This window comes from Pan paniscus, chromosome 9 (assembly GCF_029289425.2).
Source record: "Pan paniscus chromosome 9, NHGRI_mPanPan1-v2.0_pri, whole genome shotgun sequence".
Classification (NCBI taxonomy): domain Eukaryota; kingdom Metazoa; phylum Chordata; class Mammalia; order Primates; family Hominidae; genus Pan; species Pan paniscus.
Window position 1 is genome coordinate 78,168,880 of NC_073258.2, and position 19,227 is coordinate 78,188,106.

The 19,227-nt window shown below is 39.0% G+C and overlaps 1 protein-coding gene across 1 annotated transcript in view; it reads right to left on the reverse strand.

The window, feature by feature from the left end:
- GDPD4 (glycerophosphodiester phosphodiesterase domain containing 4) overlaps window positions 1-19,227 on the reverse strand; it is a 68,227-nt gene that overhangs the window by 32,673 nt on the left and 16,327 nt on the right. The window contains 2 exon segments of the mRNA XM_024930827.5: window positions 8,837-8,993; window positions 18,900-18,982. Coding sequence (XP_024786595.3) covers window positions 8,837-8,993; window positions 18,900-18,982 — 240 coding nt within the window.

The following is a 19,227-nucleotide window of genomic DNA, read 5'->3' on the forward strand; positions in this document are numbered from 1 at the left end:
ATAGAGGTGAGGACACAGGGCAAACTGCTGCCCAGAAAATTGGAGACACAGGTGAAAGGAGATGAATCATAGCTTACCAGAATGAGCCTAACAAATGGAAACCACTAAGGAAACCAGTGCTCGGGTAGGAAAACTTGAACCATCATTGACAAATTCCTGGAGGATTAGTGTGGACAAGTCTGAGAGTTAAAAAACTCAAGGGGACACCTTGAGATACGTGATTATGTTATTTGAAATCTTTCTACGTTTTTTGATGTAGGCATTTATTGCTATAAACTTCACTCTTAACACTGCTTTTGCTATATCCCATAAGGTTTGGTATGTTGTGTTTCTATTTTCATTCATTTCAAAAATTTTTTAAATTTCCTTAAGTTCCTCATTAACCCACTGATCATTCAGAAGCATGTTGTTTAATTTCCATATATTTGTACAGTTTTTAAAAATAACATCTTATTTGTAAAAAGCTTAAATTTGACATAAAATTTTATAAACACAGTATTATCTGATTTTTACATTTTCTCTTTTATTTGAGCCAATAAAATTTATTTTTTTAACTTTTATTTTAGATTCAGTGAGTACATGTGCAGGTTTGTTACCTGGGTATATTGCATGATGCTGAGATTTGAAGTATGAATGAACCCATCACTCAGGTACTAAGCTCAGTACCTAATAGTTAGTTTTTCAACCCTGGCCCCCTTCCTCCTCCAGTAGTCCCAATTTTCTATTGTTGCCATCTTTATGTTCATGTATATCTAATATTTAGCTCCCACTTATAAGTGAGAACATGCAGTATTTGGTTTTCTGAGCCTGTATTAATTCACTTAGGATAATGGCCTCCAGCTGCATCCATGTTGCTGCAAAGGACATGATTTCACTCTTTTTTATAAGTGCATAGTATTTTGTGGTGTATATACTTGTACAGTTTTGAAAGTTCCTCTCATTGATATCTAGTGTTATTCCATTGTGGTCAGAAAAGATACTTAATATGATTTCAATTATTTTAAATTTGTTGAGATTTGTTTTGTGGCCTTACACATGGTCTGTCCTGGAGAATGTTCCATGTGCTGATGAAGAGAATGTGTATTCCATAGCTATTTTATGAAGTATTCTGTAATTGTCTGTTAGGTCCATTTGGTCCAAGTACAGTTTCAATCCAATGTTGATCTTTTGTCTAGATGCTGTTCAATGCCCATAGTAGGATGTTAAAGTCACCAACATTTACTGTATTGGAATCTTTCTCCCCCTTTAAATCTAATAATATTTGCTTTATATGTCTGGGTGCTTTAGTGTTGAGTGCCTGTATATTTATAATTGTTACATCTTCTTGGTGAATTGATCCCTTTATTATTTCATAATGACCTTCTTTGTCTTTCTATAGTTTTGGAACTAAACTCTGTTTTATCTGATGTAAATATAGCTATTCCTGCTTGCTTTTGGTTTCTGTTTGCATGGAATATCTATCCCTTCACTTTCTGTCTGTATGTGTCTTTACAGGCAAAGTGAGTTTTTTGTAGGCAGCATATAGTTGAGTCATTTCCTTTATTCATTCAGGCAGTCTGTATCATTCAAGTGACTAATTGGTTTACATTCAAGGTTATTATAATAGGGGATGACTTACTGTAGTCATTTTGTTAATTGTATTATGTTTGTTTTGTATATTCTTTGTTTCTTCTTGTTTTTCATTTCAGTCTGATGGTCTTCTGTAGTATAAAAGGTTTGATTTTTTTCTCTCTCTCTCCTTTGCCTATCTGCTCTATTGATGAGTTTTATGCTTTTGCATGTTTTCATAATGGTGATTATCACCTTTTTGCTTCCAGATGCAGGGATCCCTTGAATATTTCTTATAGGGCTAGTCTAGCGGTTTTGCATTCCCCAGTTTTTGCTTGTCTGGGAAAGACTTCCTCCCTCATTTCTGAAGAATAGATTTACTGAGTCAAATATTCTTGGCTGGCAATATTTCTTCTTTCAGTACTTTGAATACCTCATTCTACTCTCTCCTGGTCTGGATAGTTTCAGCTGTCAGTCTAATGAGAATTCCTTTATATGTGACTTGATGCTTTTCTCTTGCTCTTTTTAGAATTATTTGTCTTTGACTTTTGACAATTTGATAAAATATGCCTTGGTGAGGATCTTTTGGGATTGAATCTATTTGGGAACCTTTGAGCTTCTTAGATCTATATGTCCACCCCTCTCCCCAGATTTGGGAAGTTTTAACCTATTGTTTCATTAAATAGTGTTTCTATGGCTTTTTCCAACTCTTTCCCTCAGGAACATCTACAATATGAAAATTTGTTTGCTTAATAGTGTCCTTTATTGTAGGCTTTCTTTATTCTTTTTCATTCTCATTTCTTTTTTTCTCCTCTGGGTAATTTTCAAATGACACATCAAGCTCAGAGATTCTTCTGCTGAAACAAGTCTCTTGTTGAAGCTCTGTACTATATTGTTTTATTTTGGTACTTGAATTATTCAGCTGCAAGGGTGTCCATTTGGGTTTTTTGTTTTGTTTTGTTTTTTTGTTTTTTTGAGACAGAGTCTTGCTTTGTAGCCCAGGCTGGAGTGCAGTGGTGTGATCTTGACTCACTGCAACCTCCCCCTCCCGGGTTCAAGCATTCTCCTGTCTCAGCCTTCCAAGTAGCTGGGACTACAGGCACATGCCACCACACCTGGCTAATTTCTGTGTTTTTTAGTAGAGACAGGGTTTCAGTATATTGGTCAGGCTGGTCTCCAACTCCTGACCTCAGGTGATCCACCCGCCTCGGCCTCCCAAAGTGCTAGGATTACAGGCATGAGCCACCACATCCGGCTGGTTCTTTTTTACTGTATCTATGTTTTTGTTGAATTTATCATTGACATAATGAATTGTTTTCCTAATTTTGTTGAATTGTCTATTTTTTTGTATCTCATGGAGTTTCCTTAAGGTAATTATTTTGAATTCCTTTTCCAGCAATTCATTTATTTCCTTTTCGTTCAGGTCTGTTACTAGAGTTATTATGTTCCTTTGGTGGTGTCATATTTCCTTGCTTTTTCATTTCTTGTGCCCCTGTGCTAATGTCTATGCATCTGGTGGAATAATCACCTCTTCTAAACTTTCTAGAGTGGCTTTTCTAGAGAAAGATTTTCACCTGCAGTTGGGTCTTAGTGCACTAGTTGAGAAGGGTGTGGTGACTTTGTTCCTGGGTAGGTGCAGTGGTATAGTCTCTGTGCAGCTTCTTTGGCTGCATTCAACGTCAGCAAAAACTGTGGGCACCTCAGTGGCTTAGGGGTGTGGAAATTTGTTGTCGCAACAGCAGAGGTGTATGTTGTTAATGTCCTTGGTCCACAAATGCTTTTGGGGTTCTCCAATTCTTGTTTTCCCTACAATGAGGAGACTTCACTGAGGGGATCCCTCTTGGCGTCAGGTCTGACACGGCCTACAATCAACTGCCATGGTGCTGGATTCCAGGTGCAAATGTTTACATTGGCAGAGTCCTAGGATCAGAGTCTCACAAACCTATTTGCCCTCTCTGTGAACCTTTCACTCTCTGTGGCAGAGTTGGACATAGGTTGCCCGCACCATCAGACTCTAACCCCTTAGCAGCTTGAGTCCAGGAAGTTAGGCTGTAGCTGTGACTCCACTCTTGCTAGGCAGGGAATAGCCCTGGACTGACTCTAAGGAAGAAGGTATGTTCTGGAGGTTTGAGCCTAGGGCACAGGGTATGGCTATAATTTGGGAGCTTGAGCCAACAGGGCTCAGTGGCAGCTTGGGTGCCTTGGGATGAGGCACCATGTAGTGGCAACACTAGACTCTAAGATGGTAGGATTCAGCAGTATCTCAGACTCTGTGAGGCCAAGTGCAGCAGCCAAGTACCCCAGTATGGCTGCTGTTTGGGTCCTGGGGGGCAAGAAGCAGCACAATGTGACTCCATTCCTTAGGGATGGCACTATCTCAGCAGCTTAGACTCTAGGGAGCTAGTCCAGCTCCAGGGAAGCAGGGTACTACAATTGTTTGGCCTGTAGGGTCGGGTATCTCTCCTCAGACACTGGTTTGTTTCCCTGGGATGAAGGGTACTATGTTAGCTCAGCCATGGAACGTGCAGTTGCTCAGCTCAGCCAAAACATTGATTCTCCAAGGGTTGATGTGCCACTCTACTCAGGCCTTGGGGGCCTGACTGTTCTGAGCAGCCCAGGCACCATTTCCCTGCCACACAGGGCTCTGACAAAGTACTTTTTCCTTGAGAGGGCAGTGCACAGTTTCAACTCAGGACCCCAGTGGCAGGGCATAGCCAAGTCTGAAAGAGGTAGATGGAGCTGTTCTGCCAAAGCACCATATCCCCAGGAAAGGGTACACAGCTCCATCTCTAGCCCAAGGGTACAGGGGGAGGGGTAGGTGAAACAGTTCTATCTGCTGCTTGGCTCCACAGAGAAAGGTGTAACAGTTGCTTGGCCTGGGGATGTTAGGCCACTCTGTTGGGGTGGTTCCCCAGTAGTTTAGCATAAGGGACGAAGGGGTGCTGTGGCTACTCACCTCTGGAGCAAGATGTGAGTAGTTCCAAGATGGCATTGCGCAGTAGCCATGTAGGCCACAGGGCAGGCACAGCTGGCTCCTTCTCTGAGGGGAACACAGTTGTATGGCCTCTAGGTAGCTACCCCAGCTGGGCTTAGGGCCTGTGAGGACTGCAGGGGACCCCAATAGGGGTCCAAGCTGTTGCTGGGGGCTGCTGGGATCCCCTTGCCTACCTTTTCACCATAGAGAGAAGTTCCTCCTGGTTCCTGGCTGATCTCAGCTCGGGGATGAGGTGGCAGGGTCCTGTTGTTTCCTTCCATTCTCTATGTGGGTCTCCTGAGTTTCTGTGCTCACCAGGGTTTCTGTTACTCCTCTGATGTACTCTGGTGCTGTCCTTTATTTTCATTAAAATATGTTTTTTTATTTATTGTTTTGGCTGTCTTTGTGGAAGGGATGAGTGCTAGTATTTTCTAGTTGAATATCTTGCTGTCATTTCTCCTTTGAGTGGGTTTTGTCATCCTGCCTGTTCCTTCATTAATGTGATAAATAAAACCTGTACTCATGCCGACTATGTATCTGCATGAAAATTATATTTTTATCATTTCTATAATTATACTTTCACAAAAGGATATAACAAAGTTCCACGGAAGTGTTGGTTGGGCTAAAGAAACAGGAATTCAGTTTAGCTTCCAGTATCAACTCCCAGAATGTCTGTATCTATTCTTATTTTGTTATAAGATTAACTACTTGATTTTCACAATAATCTCAAGACTAAGAAATACATTAATAAATAATGACCAATTCACCACCATGATCAATCAACAATCATACCCAACCAATAAAGAATCATCAGAATAATCTTTACTAATTTCTTCACTATGGAAAAAACTACCCAAATCTCCAAATCTTTTAAATCACATGATAACACCATTTCAACTACCTTCTAACCATACAGCATGAAAGCAAAGAAAGCTCCACGATCAAACCTAAAGATAAAGTCTCCAGACAACCATATTTGAACCCCAGGTTTCAGGATGCTCTTCAGTAGCCATTGAAGTAGGATAACTAAATGCTACAAGCAAAGCACCTAAACACCCTAAACATGCTAAAACAGAGCTATTAATCCTAAAAAATGCCTATCAAAAGTCACTGCAATAACGGATCCAACCCTATCACTTACAACTAACCCAAACATTCAAAACTGGAGACAGTTTTGAAGAAATGTTTGAAAACCAAAACTAAGGCCAGGCACAGTGGCTCACATCTGTAATCCCAGCACTTTGGGGGGCTGAGGCAGGTGGATCACCTGAGGTTAGGAGTTCGAGGCCAGCCTGGTCAACATGGTGAAACCCTCTATTAAAAACACAAAAAATTAGCTGGTCATGGTGGCGGGCGCCTGTAGTCCCAGCTATTCAGGAGGCTGAAGGAGGAGAACTGCTTGAACTCAGGAGGCGGAGGCTTCAGTGTGCCGAGATCATGCCACTGCACTCCAGCCTGGGTGACAGTGAAACTCCGTTTCAAAACAAATAAAAATAAGGCTGGGTGCGGTGGCTCACACTTGTAATCCCAGCACTTTGGGAGGCCAAGGTGGGCAGATCACAAGGTCAGGAGTTCAAGACCAGCCTGGCCAATATGGTGAAACCCCATCTCTACTAAAAATACAAAAAAATTAGCTGGGCATGGTGGCGCATAGCTATAATCCCAATTACTCAAGAGGCTGAGGCAGGAGAATTGCTTGAATTGGAACCCGGGAGGCAGAGGTTGCAGTGAGCCGAGATCACACCACCGCATTCCACCCTGGGCTACAGAGCGAGACTCTGTCTCAAAAATAAATAAATAAATATAAAAAAAGAAAACTAAAAATAAGGATGCTATTTAATAAGTTATTAAGTATTAAATGTTTCTGAATGTACATAGAATTATGAAAAAAATTAAATTCATGGTTCCCACATGGTAGCTAACCATGACTGCTGACATGAGAAACAACTGTTGTCTTTCAGCAATAAGGACCACTAAGTTCCAATAACGACCAAGAAAAAGCATCCATTAATTAAAATTCATCAACTCTACTGTTCCATCAAACATCTCAGCCTGATGAAACTTTGGCTCAATTTTAGGAGTAAGTTTAATTCTGTAAATCCTAATAAGACTTTTATCAGCCTTATATTATACATCAGATACAACAATAGGCTTTTCATCTAGAACACACCTTTGCCAAAATATTAACTATAGCTAACTAATTCAATATATACATCCTAATGGAGCACCTCTAGTTTTTATGTGTCTATATATGAGACATATTGCAGAAGCTACATATACTCAGAAACCTAGAATATCAGAGTAATCACATTATTTTCATATATGGAAATAGCATGGATAGACTATGTACTCCTATGAGGACAAATATTCTGAGTAACTACAGTAATAACAAATCCACTTTCAGCTATTTCTTATATCAATACTAATTAATACAATGAATCTGAAGTGGAGTCTCAGTAGATGATACAGTTTGGATGTGTGTCTCCTCCTAATCTTATGTTGAAATGTGACCTCCAATGTTGGAAGTGAGGCCTAGTGAGAGGCATTTGGGTCATGGGGGCAGATCCCTTATGAATGATTCGGTGGCCTCCCCTCAGTAATGAGTGAATTCTCATTCTATTAGTTCAAGCAAGAGCTGGTTGTTGAAAAGAGCCTGGTACCTCCTTCTCTCTTTCTTGCTCCCTCTCTCGCCATATGACATGCCTTGCTCCCCCTTCATCTTCTGCCATGAGTAAAAGCTTCTTCACCAGAAGCCGAGCAGATGCTGGTATCATGCTTGTAGAGCATGTAGAACCATGAGTCAAATAAACCTCTTTTCTTTATAAATTACCCAGTCTCAGGTATTCCTTTACAGCAAAACGAAATGGACAAACACAGTAGGTAAGTCCATCTGTACATAATTCTTCACTTTTCCCTATTTTTACATGAAACATGATCAAACGGCCCTCAGGATTAACATCAAACATAAATAAAATTCCATTCCACCAGTACACAATCAAAAATCCCTTTTCTTTTCCTAATTACACTACTACCGTATAAGTGAGCTATTACCACAGCTGACCCTCACACCTTGCTATCTCTGCTGTCACATGTGCTAGCAATATGGATGCATGCTATCTATCTTGTTGAGATGTTTATTTTCAAAATCAAAGTCTCAAATGAGTATATCTGATTGGTCAGAACCTAGGTCACATGAATTCCTAGTCATAAAATAAGCTAGAAAACGTAGGTTGTTTTGTTTTCTTTAATCTATCTTGAGAAAGTAGGCTTGACCTTTATCAAATACAATTCTGACTTTTTACCCACTTAAAAACACTCAAAGATAATTCTAAACTCTTTAACTTGTTATGTAAGCATTGCCATAATCTCCCATCAACATGTTTTCCAGATTATTCTCCCAATCTATCGCTCATCTACTTCCTACCCCTCTTCCTTCCTCTCCTTTCCTCTATCCTTCCCTCCCTCTCCTACACACACACACACACACACACACACACACACACACACACACACACACACACACCCTGTTGCTCCAGGATAATCTCTGAAACACATCATCATTACTGCCCTTGCTTCCCCTTGGTAATGATCTTCCCTCAGCTCAAATGGTAGCTGTGCATAAAGTATTCCCCAACTTCTTCCAGAGGAACCATTCATACTTGCCTCAAAATTACACTGTACACTGCACAGCACATGCTTTATACTGTACCACATCCATTATTAGCCTATACATCTCCTTCCAGAATCTCCCATCTACATTCCCCAGTCTGAGTTAGAAGTTGTTCTTGTGTGCTCCCGAAGCAACCTGAAATTAACTCGTTTTGCTCTTATCACAATGTATAGTAACTGTCTGTTTCTTATACTAGCCTGTGAATTCCATTAAGGCTGGATGTGTGTTTATTCACCATTATATTCCATGTGCCTTGTACCATTAGGTGCTCAATAAATATTTGTTGAATGGCAAGCAGAAAAAATCAAAAATATATGTCCTAGTCTGCCTCATCTAGGAAAATGTTATGTACATGTTAGCCATACTGTAAAAGCTTATGAAATATTTGGGTAAAAAGAAATTACAAGATAAGGGTAAGTTTACAAGTTTGTCTTCAGACTTTCTAGTGAATGTAGAAAGCAGCAATTAGACTCACTTCATTACTGAAAAAGCCCTCCTGCCAATACTATAGTCCTGCTACCAAACTGGGATGAAATCGTGTGGATACTTGCCTATCTTCATCTATGGCCTTTATTTTCAGGAGCAGCACATGATCTCTTACAAAAATTCAATGCAGGTTTGTGGAACTTGGGAATGTGTCTTACCTCTGGTTTTACAAACCATTTGCCTGCATTCAGAGTCGATAGGAAATCCCAGTTGAAGAAGGCAGGATTCTCGAAGGCAGATTCTGGCTGAACTTCCCCAATATTGGTTGTTCTTTTCAGGTCAAAGTCATGCATGAGGAAAGGCACATGATCATAACTGAGGCAGAGGTAGAAAAGAAGGGCAGGGGTAGATAGGCTGAATTTAGCTACCTTGGTAGACAGGCTCCCCAGAAAGTCCTTCAAGGTCACAAGTGTCACTAGGGCTCCTTACTCCCTCTCAAATCTTAGAAAAGGGCTACATATCAGTCATTTACACGTTGGTGTCAATATTTTTCTGCTCTAGGGATCAATCTTTCATGATATATAATCACATTAGTGATGGTGAAAGACTAGCTTCTCTATTCAGGGGCTTTCTGGCATTAGGAAAACAGCAGGCACAGTAGTGGCCTGAAAATAAAGTGAATGGAGGTAGGGATGATGCAAGGTCCTCAGGTTCCAGGACCATACTAAGCAGGTGTCCACACAGTTTTCCTGTATTATTCTGACCCTTTCCCAGCTAGGCACTGCACTGAGTATTTCTTTTTGTTTGTTTGCTTGGTTTTTGTTTTTGTTTTTTTGAGACGGAGTCTTGCTCTGTCACCCAGACTGGAGTGCAGTGGCATGATCTCGGCTCACCACAACCGTGATCACACAAGTGATTCTTCTGCCTCAGCCTCCCGAGTAGCTGAGACTACAGGCATGCACCACAACACCTGGCTTATTTTTGTATTTTTTAGTAGAGACAGGATTTTGTCATGTTGGCCAGGCTGGTCTCGAACTCCTGGCCTTAAGTGATCCGCCCACCTCAGCCTCCCAAAGTGCTGGGATGATAGGCATGAGCCACCGTGCCCAGCCTACACTGAATATTTCTGGTCCTAGACTTTCCACATCAGATAGTATCATAAGGTAAGTTCCTTGTTCTTCTATCTGCAATTTGCTTTGGAGAATCTCTGATTTTATGAAACTATCTCTCCCTTTCTCATTAAAATATCTATGAAGAGAACATCTATAATGAGGAAGATAAGGCTTAGAACTTACTCTTCTGCTATAAGCCACTAGAAAACTGGACAAAATAAAGGAAATAACTATTTTCAGTTAATGGACAAAAGGATGCATAATATTACTACAATCTCTGAGAAAAGCAAAAAAAAAAATGACATAAGCAATTCCATCACCCAGGCTTCTTTCCTGCAGGTGAATACTGAATTTCAGTACAGGGTGGGGGAACCTAAAAGGGACCTAGCTGTCTTGCTGAAATGAGAAGAAAGAGATTAGAGTAAGCGGGGAGCCAAGACAGCTAGAATTTATGGGCTAGAGTCCCATAAAGGATAGAGTTATGCAAAAACAAACACACAGTTCCAAGAAAATATGCAAAAGTCCGTAAGTGTATGGCTAAATATCAATCTGTATGTGTACAGAGTAAAACTATGAAGCTTGGCAAGAACAACTTCTAAGAAAAGAAAATATTACCAGACAGTTCTAAGACAATCGGAGCTTGCACAGGGGTATGAATCATTCAAGTTCCATCCAGCGAGAGAGGAGAGTCTTCAGTAATTACACAGGCATTCTTTAGAGACTCCAGAAGATCACACCTTAGAAAAGGGGATAATTGGCTGGGCGCGGTGGCTCACGCCTGTAATCCCAACACTTTGGTGGGCGGATCACGAGGTCGAGATCAAGACCATCCTGGCCAACATAGTGAAACCCCGTCTCTACTAAAAATACAAAAATTAGCCAGGCATGGTGGTACACGCCTGTAGTCCCAGCTACTCAAGTGGCTGAGGCAGGAGAATGCTTGAACCTGGGAGGCGGAGGTTGCAGTTAGACAAAATCGCGCCACTGGACTCCAGCCTGGGCAACAAGAGTGAAACTCCGTCTCAGAAAAAAAAATGGTGGTGGGGGGGGAATAATTTAGAACTACAATGGCCTTAGAGCCACTTTAGATCCTCTAAAAAAGAGCTTAAAAACAAGCCTCAAAAGAAAAGACCAAACTAGTCTGGAAGTAACAACTATCTGCTAGAAAATGACCAACCTTAAAGGATACAAGATATAGCACCCAACAATGTAAAACTACAAGTCCAGCATGTAATCAAAACTTACTAGAGATATAAACAAGCAGGAAAATGTGACCATATGGAAGAGGAATTACTCAACAGGGACAAACTCAAAAGTGAAAGAGATAACAGAATTCATAGACAAGGGTGTTAAACAGTGTAGAACAAAATTATAAAGGTGTAAACAAGGTATGTAAAGGAAAACATGAACATAATGAAGATACACATACAAGGTATAAAAAACGGAAATTTAGAGATAAGATATAATAACTGAAATGAAAATTTCATTGCATGAAATTTAAAACAGATCAGATATTGCAGATCATGCAAAGAACAATGAATTTAAAGATGTAGCATTAGAATATATCCAGATGAAAGCATAGAAAGAAGACTGAAACCAAAAAGAATGAGGCATCAGTGACCTGTAAGGCAATGATCAAGCAGTATTATATATATGTAAATGGAGTCCTAAAAAAGAAGGGAGGTACAGAAAAAAACATTTCAAAAAGTAAAACTAAAAATTTTTTCAAAATCTGATGAAGATTTGAACTGAATGCTGAATTCTTTCCTGGCTAAAAGTCTCCAAACTAATGTCTTCAAATTCTCTTTCCATTTTTCTCACTTAGACTCAATGAAATTACTACTATCTTTTTCCTGCAGGCGTATCTTGTGATACATAAACTACAGGCAAGAAAAATGTGTCAGATTGCCACTGCCTGCTTCCACGTTAACTGAAGATGCTTTGGGCCTAACATCTTTTTTTTTTTTTTTTTTGGAAACAGAATCTTACTCTGTCACCCAGGCTGGAGTGTAGTGGTGCCATCTCAGTTCACTGCAACCTCCGCCTCCCAGGTTCAAGTGATTCTCCTGCCTCAGCCTCCCGAGTAGCTGGGATTACAGGTGCCCACCACCACGCCCAGCTAATTTTTCTATTTTTAGTAGAGATGGGGTTTCACCATGTTGGCCAGGCTGGTCTCGAACTCCTGACCTCAGGTGATCTCCCTGCCTCGGCCTCCCAAAATGCTGGGATTACAGGCTTGAGCCACCACACCCAGCCAAATCTAACATCTAGACACCTCAACTGACTGCCCTCCAGACTAAGGAAACTGATTTATAGATTTCTCCAAACATTACATTTGTTTTTCTTCCATTTGAAAGCTCATTTGCAATACTAACTCCTGAAACGAGACACAGCTGTTTAATGGGACTGGGCTATTCCCAGAAATAGAAGACTGGTTTACGGGGATCCTTTGCCACTCAGCTATTAACTCAGTTTTCCCACCAACTCAGCTTTTAGTGTGTGAAACCTCTAGGGAAGCTTCAGATGGGGATGTTGGAGCTCAGAAACCTACACCCAAATTGTGGTATGCTGACATGCTGAAATAAAGAAGGCTGTTAGGCATAATGGTTTAAGCTCTTTGGCCCAGGCAGTTCTGACTAATTAAATTGTATTAGATTTCCTTTTGGCAAAACAAGTGGTATCTGCGCAATAGCTAATACCACTTGTTGTGAATAGAAAAAATTTCCAAATAAGCTAAATAGTTATGAGAGGTGTGTACCACAGATTCCCCTTAAATGATCTCTTTAGCTGGCTTCCTAAGGGAATGGGAAACTGGTTTTAGTTCCCCTTACAAACTCTTATTATTGTCATCTTGCTCTTCTTTCTATTCACAACAGACAATGAGGACTAGTAACAAAAGAACTGACACTTTTGTCATGCAGAATCAGAACCCTATACCTGGCACTCAAGAACATTTACAGGCTACTACAAAGCAGTTTCATTCCTCAAATCCTAATTATGGTACCCTTGACCCTTGTCAGCAGGAAATCAGCCAAAGCGGTCATGGCCCAATTCCTCCTTAATGATCACACTTCAGGACCGAGGGATAAAGAAGGTAAGGGGGTACTGAAGCCATCCTCACAGGGTTAACAAGAATTCTGGACAGAAATATAGCTCTAATTAAGTATTAATCAGGCTTCATTTTGAACCACTTCCTTGTAATGGAAGATCATTTGACATTGACCATTTGTATCCCCAGTGTATCTATAGATAGGATTTCTGACATCAGAATCACAAGGCTTTTGTTTAAGAAGTGCTTAAGATGTTTTTCAGATCCCATATTCCGGTAAAACAGCTGATATGAACCAGTTTGAGGACCCCCACAGAGGAACAGAATCAGCATGAGAATATAGTTTCTTCATCTCCCTGTCCCTTGACTTTACCCTGTACTCTTTGACCAATCAACGATCTGCACACTTCAGCCCACTCCAAAACCATTAAAAACTCTAGCCCCAAACTCCACAGGGAGATGGATTTGAGGTTTCCTCCTATTTCCTCATTTGATGACTCTATCACTAAATCTTTCTCTGCTGCAAAAAAAAAAAAAAAAAAAGAAAAAAAGGAGCTGGGGCTAGGGGTGGGCATATGTGGAGGAGAATACAGATAAGCATCCAGAAGATTTCTTATCAAAACATAAGACAGAAAACTAGGAAATAACAATTTTTACATGCTTGAAGAAAACAACTGTCAACTTAGAATTCTATATGCAGCAAAAATATTCTTCAAAAATGAAGGGAAAATTAAAATATTTCATACAAACAAAAAGCAGAATAATTCATTTCCAGCATACCTTTACTGTAAAAAAGATTAAAATAATTATTAGACAAAAAGGAAATTGATACAATTTGAAACTTGGATCTACACAAAAGAATAGTGCCAGAAATGATAAATACGTGAGTAAATATAGAAACGTTTTTCTCATTTTTTAAAAACAGAATTAACTGTTTAAAGCAAAAAGTAATAGCAATGTATAATGAGGTTCGTGATAGCACCAGGTCATACTATGGGAGAGATGAAATGTTAGTGTACTGATAAAAGACATATGCTTTACACAAAAATGTATAATACTCAAAGGGAGAAATAAGTTAAAGATCATATTGTAAACTCTAGCACAACGACTGAAAAAAAAGAAAAGAGGTATAGCTAATAATCCAACAGTAGAGATGAAGTTCTAAAAAATGCTCCATTAGTCCAAAAGGAGGCAGGAAAGGAGAAAACAACAAAATGATAGTGCACTTGCCATGGGTCTAAAATTTAAAGGGGTGCCAAAAACTAATAAGCAAGATAAATACTATTTTAATACAATATTTAAAAGACAAAACCAATGCAAAAATCCACTATAAACAAAATATTAAATTTTAAATGAAGATAAGATAGTATTACTGATTTTTCCTTTTGTCTCAGGTTCTCATATGGCTTGGCATGACACATCTTCATTAAAATTTTTGACATTTTGTTCATCATGGATGCTAAAGGGTAGGCAATACCCACAGAAACTAGTTATCACACACATACTTGTTATGTGTGACATTTACATTTATTTCCCTTAAAAAGTTAGGCGGAGACTGCATTAGCAGAGAGGGAGTAAGAGCAATAGGCACAAACAAGCTTATTGGGATCTTTCAATCTAACTCAGCTTCCATGGACTTCCAGTGACTGTTGGCAAGATTTCTCCTATTGGTCCACACGAGGAGGTCAACATTTCTTCAGGATCTGTGTGTTTCTGCAATCCCCAGAAAACTTAATTCAGTGTTCTCCAGAGAGGTGTATGGCTGGCTGGGCTTTTATGCTAAAAATTTTATAAGAGGACTGGGAATAATAGCAGCCAAAAATTTTGCGTAGATCTTCTCAGAATCTCCCATAGGCTTTCACTCAGATGCAAATAACTTGTTTACATTACTTGCTTTTTAGATTTAAAAAATGTCTCTGCCTTTTCAAATGTTTCTCAAAAATATATTCAAATGAAGGTTTCATATAAACGTGTTTCACATTTAAGAACAACATAGCTGCAATTTTATAAAGTGGGATGAGCACTATCAAATTCACTTTGGGGTGAACTTGGGGTAGGGATCAAACATCCTTTACAGCTATATTATCACAAATCTCAAAAATTCCAACATTTTAAAGGCAAGAAGGGAAGAAGGAGCCAGCAAAAGAAGTCACATAGGAAACAGCCAGGTAGGAAGAAAATCAGGAGAGTATGGTATTCTAATAGCCAAATAAAGGAAGTCTTTCAAAAATGAAGGACTACTCAAATGCTGAGAGAGTAAGATGAAAATGAAAATTTACTATGATGTTTAAGAAGTTTGAGGTCCCTGATAACTTAGTAAGAGCTCTGAGAAGTGGTGTAGAAGAAGCCTGATTGGGATAGGCTCAAAAAGGATTCAAAGTTATCCAAAACAAAGGGGAGAATTGAGAGAAGGCAAAGAAAGGCAATGTTGGAGTTCAAGACACTCACCCTAAAATATGACTGCAGGAGACCAGAATATGCCACCCCAATATATACCTCTTTGGCATATTGATTATTTTGAGCTGGTTATTTTGAGAAACTGCAGACACAGGAGAAGTTCTGAAAAGTTGCCCTTTTGTAAAGGAAATTTATATTTATAAAGGAAATTTTCATTAGTAAAAGTATCTGTACCAATAAGAGAGCTGCTCTGAAATCATTTTATTATCAACAGACTTATATCTGTATAATAAGACAACCTTTATTCACCACACATTTTCTTCCCTCTTCTTACCACAATTTGTCTCTGCCCCCGCACAGCCCCTATTCCTTTCTATAGCTCAGGAAACTATACAAGCTTCAATCATCTGGCCTTTTCCTTGAGTTTCAAATTTTTGTGGGACTCCCATGTGTACATAGGTAATTAAAATTATTTTTCTCCTGTTAATCTGTCTTATGTCAATTTAATTTGTAGACTAGCCAAAGAACCTAGAAGGGTAGACCAATAAAAACTTTTGATCCTCTAGAGCAGTACAGACCACTCTTTGGAGGAATGCTGCTTAAAAGAAAGTGAAGACATGGAGCATAAACTGGAGCAGTATATAGGGCCTAGAAAAGTTTTAAAATGTCAGAATGGATCATCTTCTGATTTTAGAATCACTTTATCTTTTCTTAAGAAAGCTAACGAGATTCTTTTCTTTAAATTCTATTTTGAGAGGATTGTAGATTCACATGGGTTTGTAAGAAATACAGAGAGATCCTATATACCCTTAGCCCATTTCCCCTAATAGTAACATCTTGCATAACTATACTATACTATCACAACAAGGAAACTGACATTGATAAAATCTGTGACCTCATTCAGATTTCATTCATTTTACATGAACTTATTTGTATATTTAGTTCTATATTTAGTTTACATGAACTTATTTGTATATTTTGTTAATTTTATCACATGTGCAGACATATCACCACCACCATAGTCAAGATACAGAACAGTAAATATACAAGAAGAGTTTTGTGTTACCTTTTAAAGTGGGAGCCACTTCTCTGCCTCCTTCGCCCCTGGAAACCACTGATTTTTCTCCATCCCTTTAATTTTGTCATTTGAATGTGATCTTCAAATGGAATCATACAGTATATAACCTTTTGAGACTGGCTTTATTCACTCAAAGTAACTCCCATGAGGTCCATCCAAATAGCAGCATGTTTCAATAGTTCATTCATTTTTATTGCTGGGTAATATTCCACAGTATGGATGAATACAGTTTATTTAATCATTAAACCTCTTAAAGGACATTTGGGTTGTTTCTAGATTTGGGCTATTACAAATAAAACAGCTATGAAAATTAATGTGAAGTTTTTTTCTATATGAACATTGTCTTCTTTTCTGTGGAATAAATGCCCAGGAGTACAATTTCTGGGGTGTATGGTAAGTATATAATGTGCCACATAATGACAATTCAGTCAACAACAGACCTCATATATGACAGTGGCCCCATAAGATTATAATGGAGCTGAAAATTTCCTATCACCTAGTGACTTCGTAGCCATAATATTGTAGCACAATACATTACTCGTATGTTTATGGTGACACTTCTGTAAACAAACCTGTACAGCCAATCATATAAAAGTATAGCACATACAACTACAGATAATACATAATACCTGAGGATGACAATAAACAACTGTTACTGGTTTATATATTTACTACACTACACTTTTTATTGTTATTTTAGAGTATATACATTCTATTATATATTTAAAAAATTAAATGTAAAACAGCCTCAGGTAGTCCTTCAGGAGGTATTCTAGAAGGCATTGTTTTCATAGGAGATGACCGCTCCATGCATGTTATCCCTGCAGACACTGCAGTGGGACAAGATGTGAAGGTAGAAGACAGTGATATTAACGATCCTGACCCTGTGTAAGCCTAGGCTAATGTGTGTGCTTGTTTCTTAGTTTCTAACAAAAAAGTTAAAAAAAATTAAAATAGAAAACAGCTTAGAGAATAAGGTTATAAAGAAAGAAAATATTTGTGTACAGCTGTACAATGTAGTTGTGCTTACACTAAGTGTTATAACAAGAGTCAAAAAGTTACAATAAGCTGGAGTTAATTTATTATTGAAGAAAATTTTTTTATGAATTTGGTGCAATCTAAGTGTACAGTGTTTATAAAGTCTTCAGTAGTGTACATAATGTCCTAGGCCTTCCCATTCACTGACCACTCACTCACTGACTCACCCAGAGCAAATTCCAGTCCTGCAAGCTCCATTCATGGTAAATGCCCTATACAGGTGTACCATGTTTTATCTTTTATATTGTTATTTTTACCGTACTTTTCCTATGTTTGGATATATTTAGATACACAAATACCTACCATTGTTCTACAATTGCCTACAGTATTCAGTACAGTAACATGCTGTACAGGCTTGCAGCCGAAGAGTAACAGGTCATACCATATAGCCCAGGTGTGTAGTAGGCTATGCCATCTAGGTTTGTGTAAGTTCACCCTATGATATTCACACAATGATAAAATTGCCTAACAACGCATTTCTCAGAACGTATGCTCATCATTAAGTGAGATATGACTGTATTTAGTTTTTTAAGTAACTGCCAGACTTACTTGGAGTGGCTATACAATTTTATGTTTCCACCAGGAACATATGAGTGATTCAATTTGTCTGCCAGCATTTACTGTTCTTGCTATTTTTTAATTTAGCCATTCCGATAGATGAGTAGTATTAGCTTTAATTTGCATTTTCCTAAAGGCTAATGCAGTTGAACATCTTCTCATGTACTTATTTGCTATCTGTATATTCTCTTCAGTGACATATCTACACATGTATTTCGTCCATTTTCTAATTGGATTGTTTGGTTTGTATTTGTTTTTGTTTTCATTTTACTGTTGAGTTTTGAAAGTTTATATATCCTAGACACAAGTCTTTTGCCAGACATGTGTTTTACAAATATTGTCTCCCAGTCTGACACTTGTCTTTTCATTCTCCTCATAGGGTCTTAGAGCAAAAGCTTTTCAGAATGAATTCCCTGGAATTTTCTCCTTCCCCCATCTCTGCTTGGTAAAATGGTATTTTTCCTTCAAGGCTCAACCCAAACACAACGTTGAGCATACAAATTTTTTTTCTTTTTTTTCCCACACAACAGGAAGTGACCTTTTCCTCCACTGAGGTTCCATTACACTTATTTTTCTCTGGAAGGCTCTTGCCACAAATGGCCTTATTCTGTAGTTATCTGTAAACATCCCATGTCTCCTTCACTAGCTGGAACATCTTTTAGGTATGACTACATCTTATTCATTTGCATTTCCCAAGCACTCAGAAGAAGGCCTGGAATACAGCAAATGCTCAAGGAATGTTAAATAAATTGCTAAGGTAGTACATAGAGTGAAGTGGTAAGCACGGTTTGCAATGGGGCCATATTTGAATCATGTGTGAAGACTATATCTAGTGTGTCTAATTTGTAACCCTGTCATTGAAAACATGGAGATGCAGAGGTGCGGTTTGTGAGATGTGGTTCATCTGTGTAGTACATGCATATATGCCATATGAACACAGGAACAACTCCCCAGGGCTTGCTGTCTCTACACCTCAGGCCAGGCTGGTTCTCTTGCATGGCATTGAACTTATCCCCTCCTCCCCTCACCCCAGTTCCCTGCTTTCTTACCTTAAGTGTATATCAGTCTCCAATCCATGGGCTCCATGTTCAACAGCTTTCTCAAAGGACATCATGGTATTCTCAGGCCCCAACTGTAGAAGAAAAGGACATCAGGCCCTAAGCCTCAGAGTCTCTCCTCCCAGCATTCCTTTTGTGGTAGGGGTAGAGCCCAGTAGGATTTTGGGGAGCAGAGCTTGGCTCCCTGAGATCTCCTTTCAAAACCTGTATACCCTCCATCCAAGCTGATTCTGGAACTCTGCTCATCTGAGACAATGTCACTGGGCACAGTAAAGAGAAATGGACTGGGAGTTAGGTGGCCTGGATTCAAGTCCAGCCT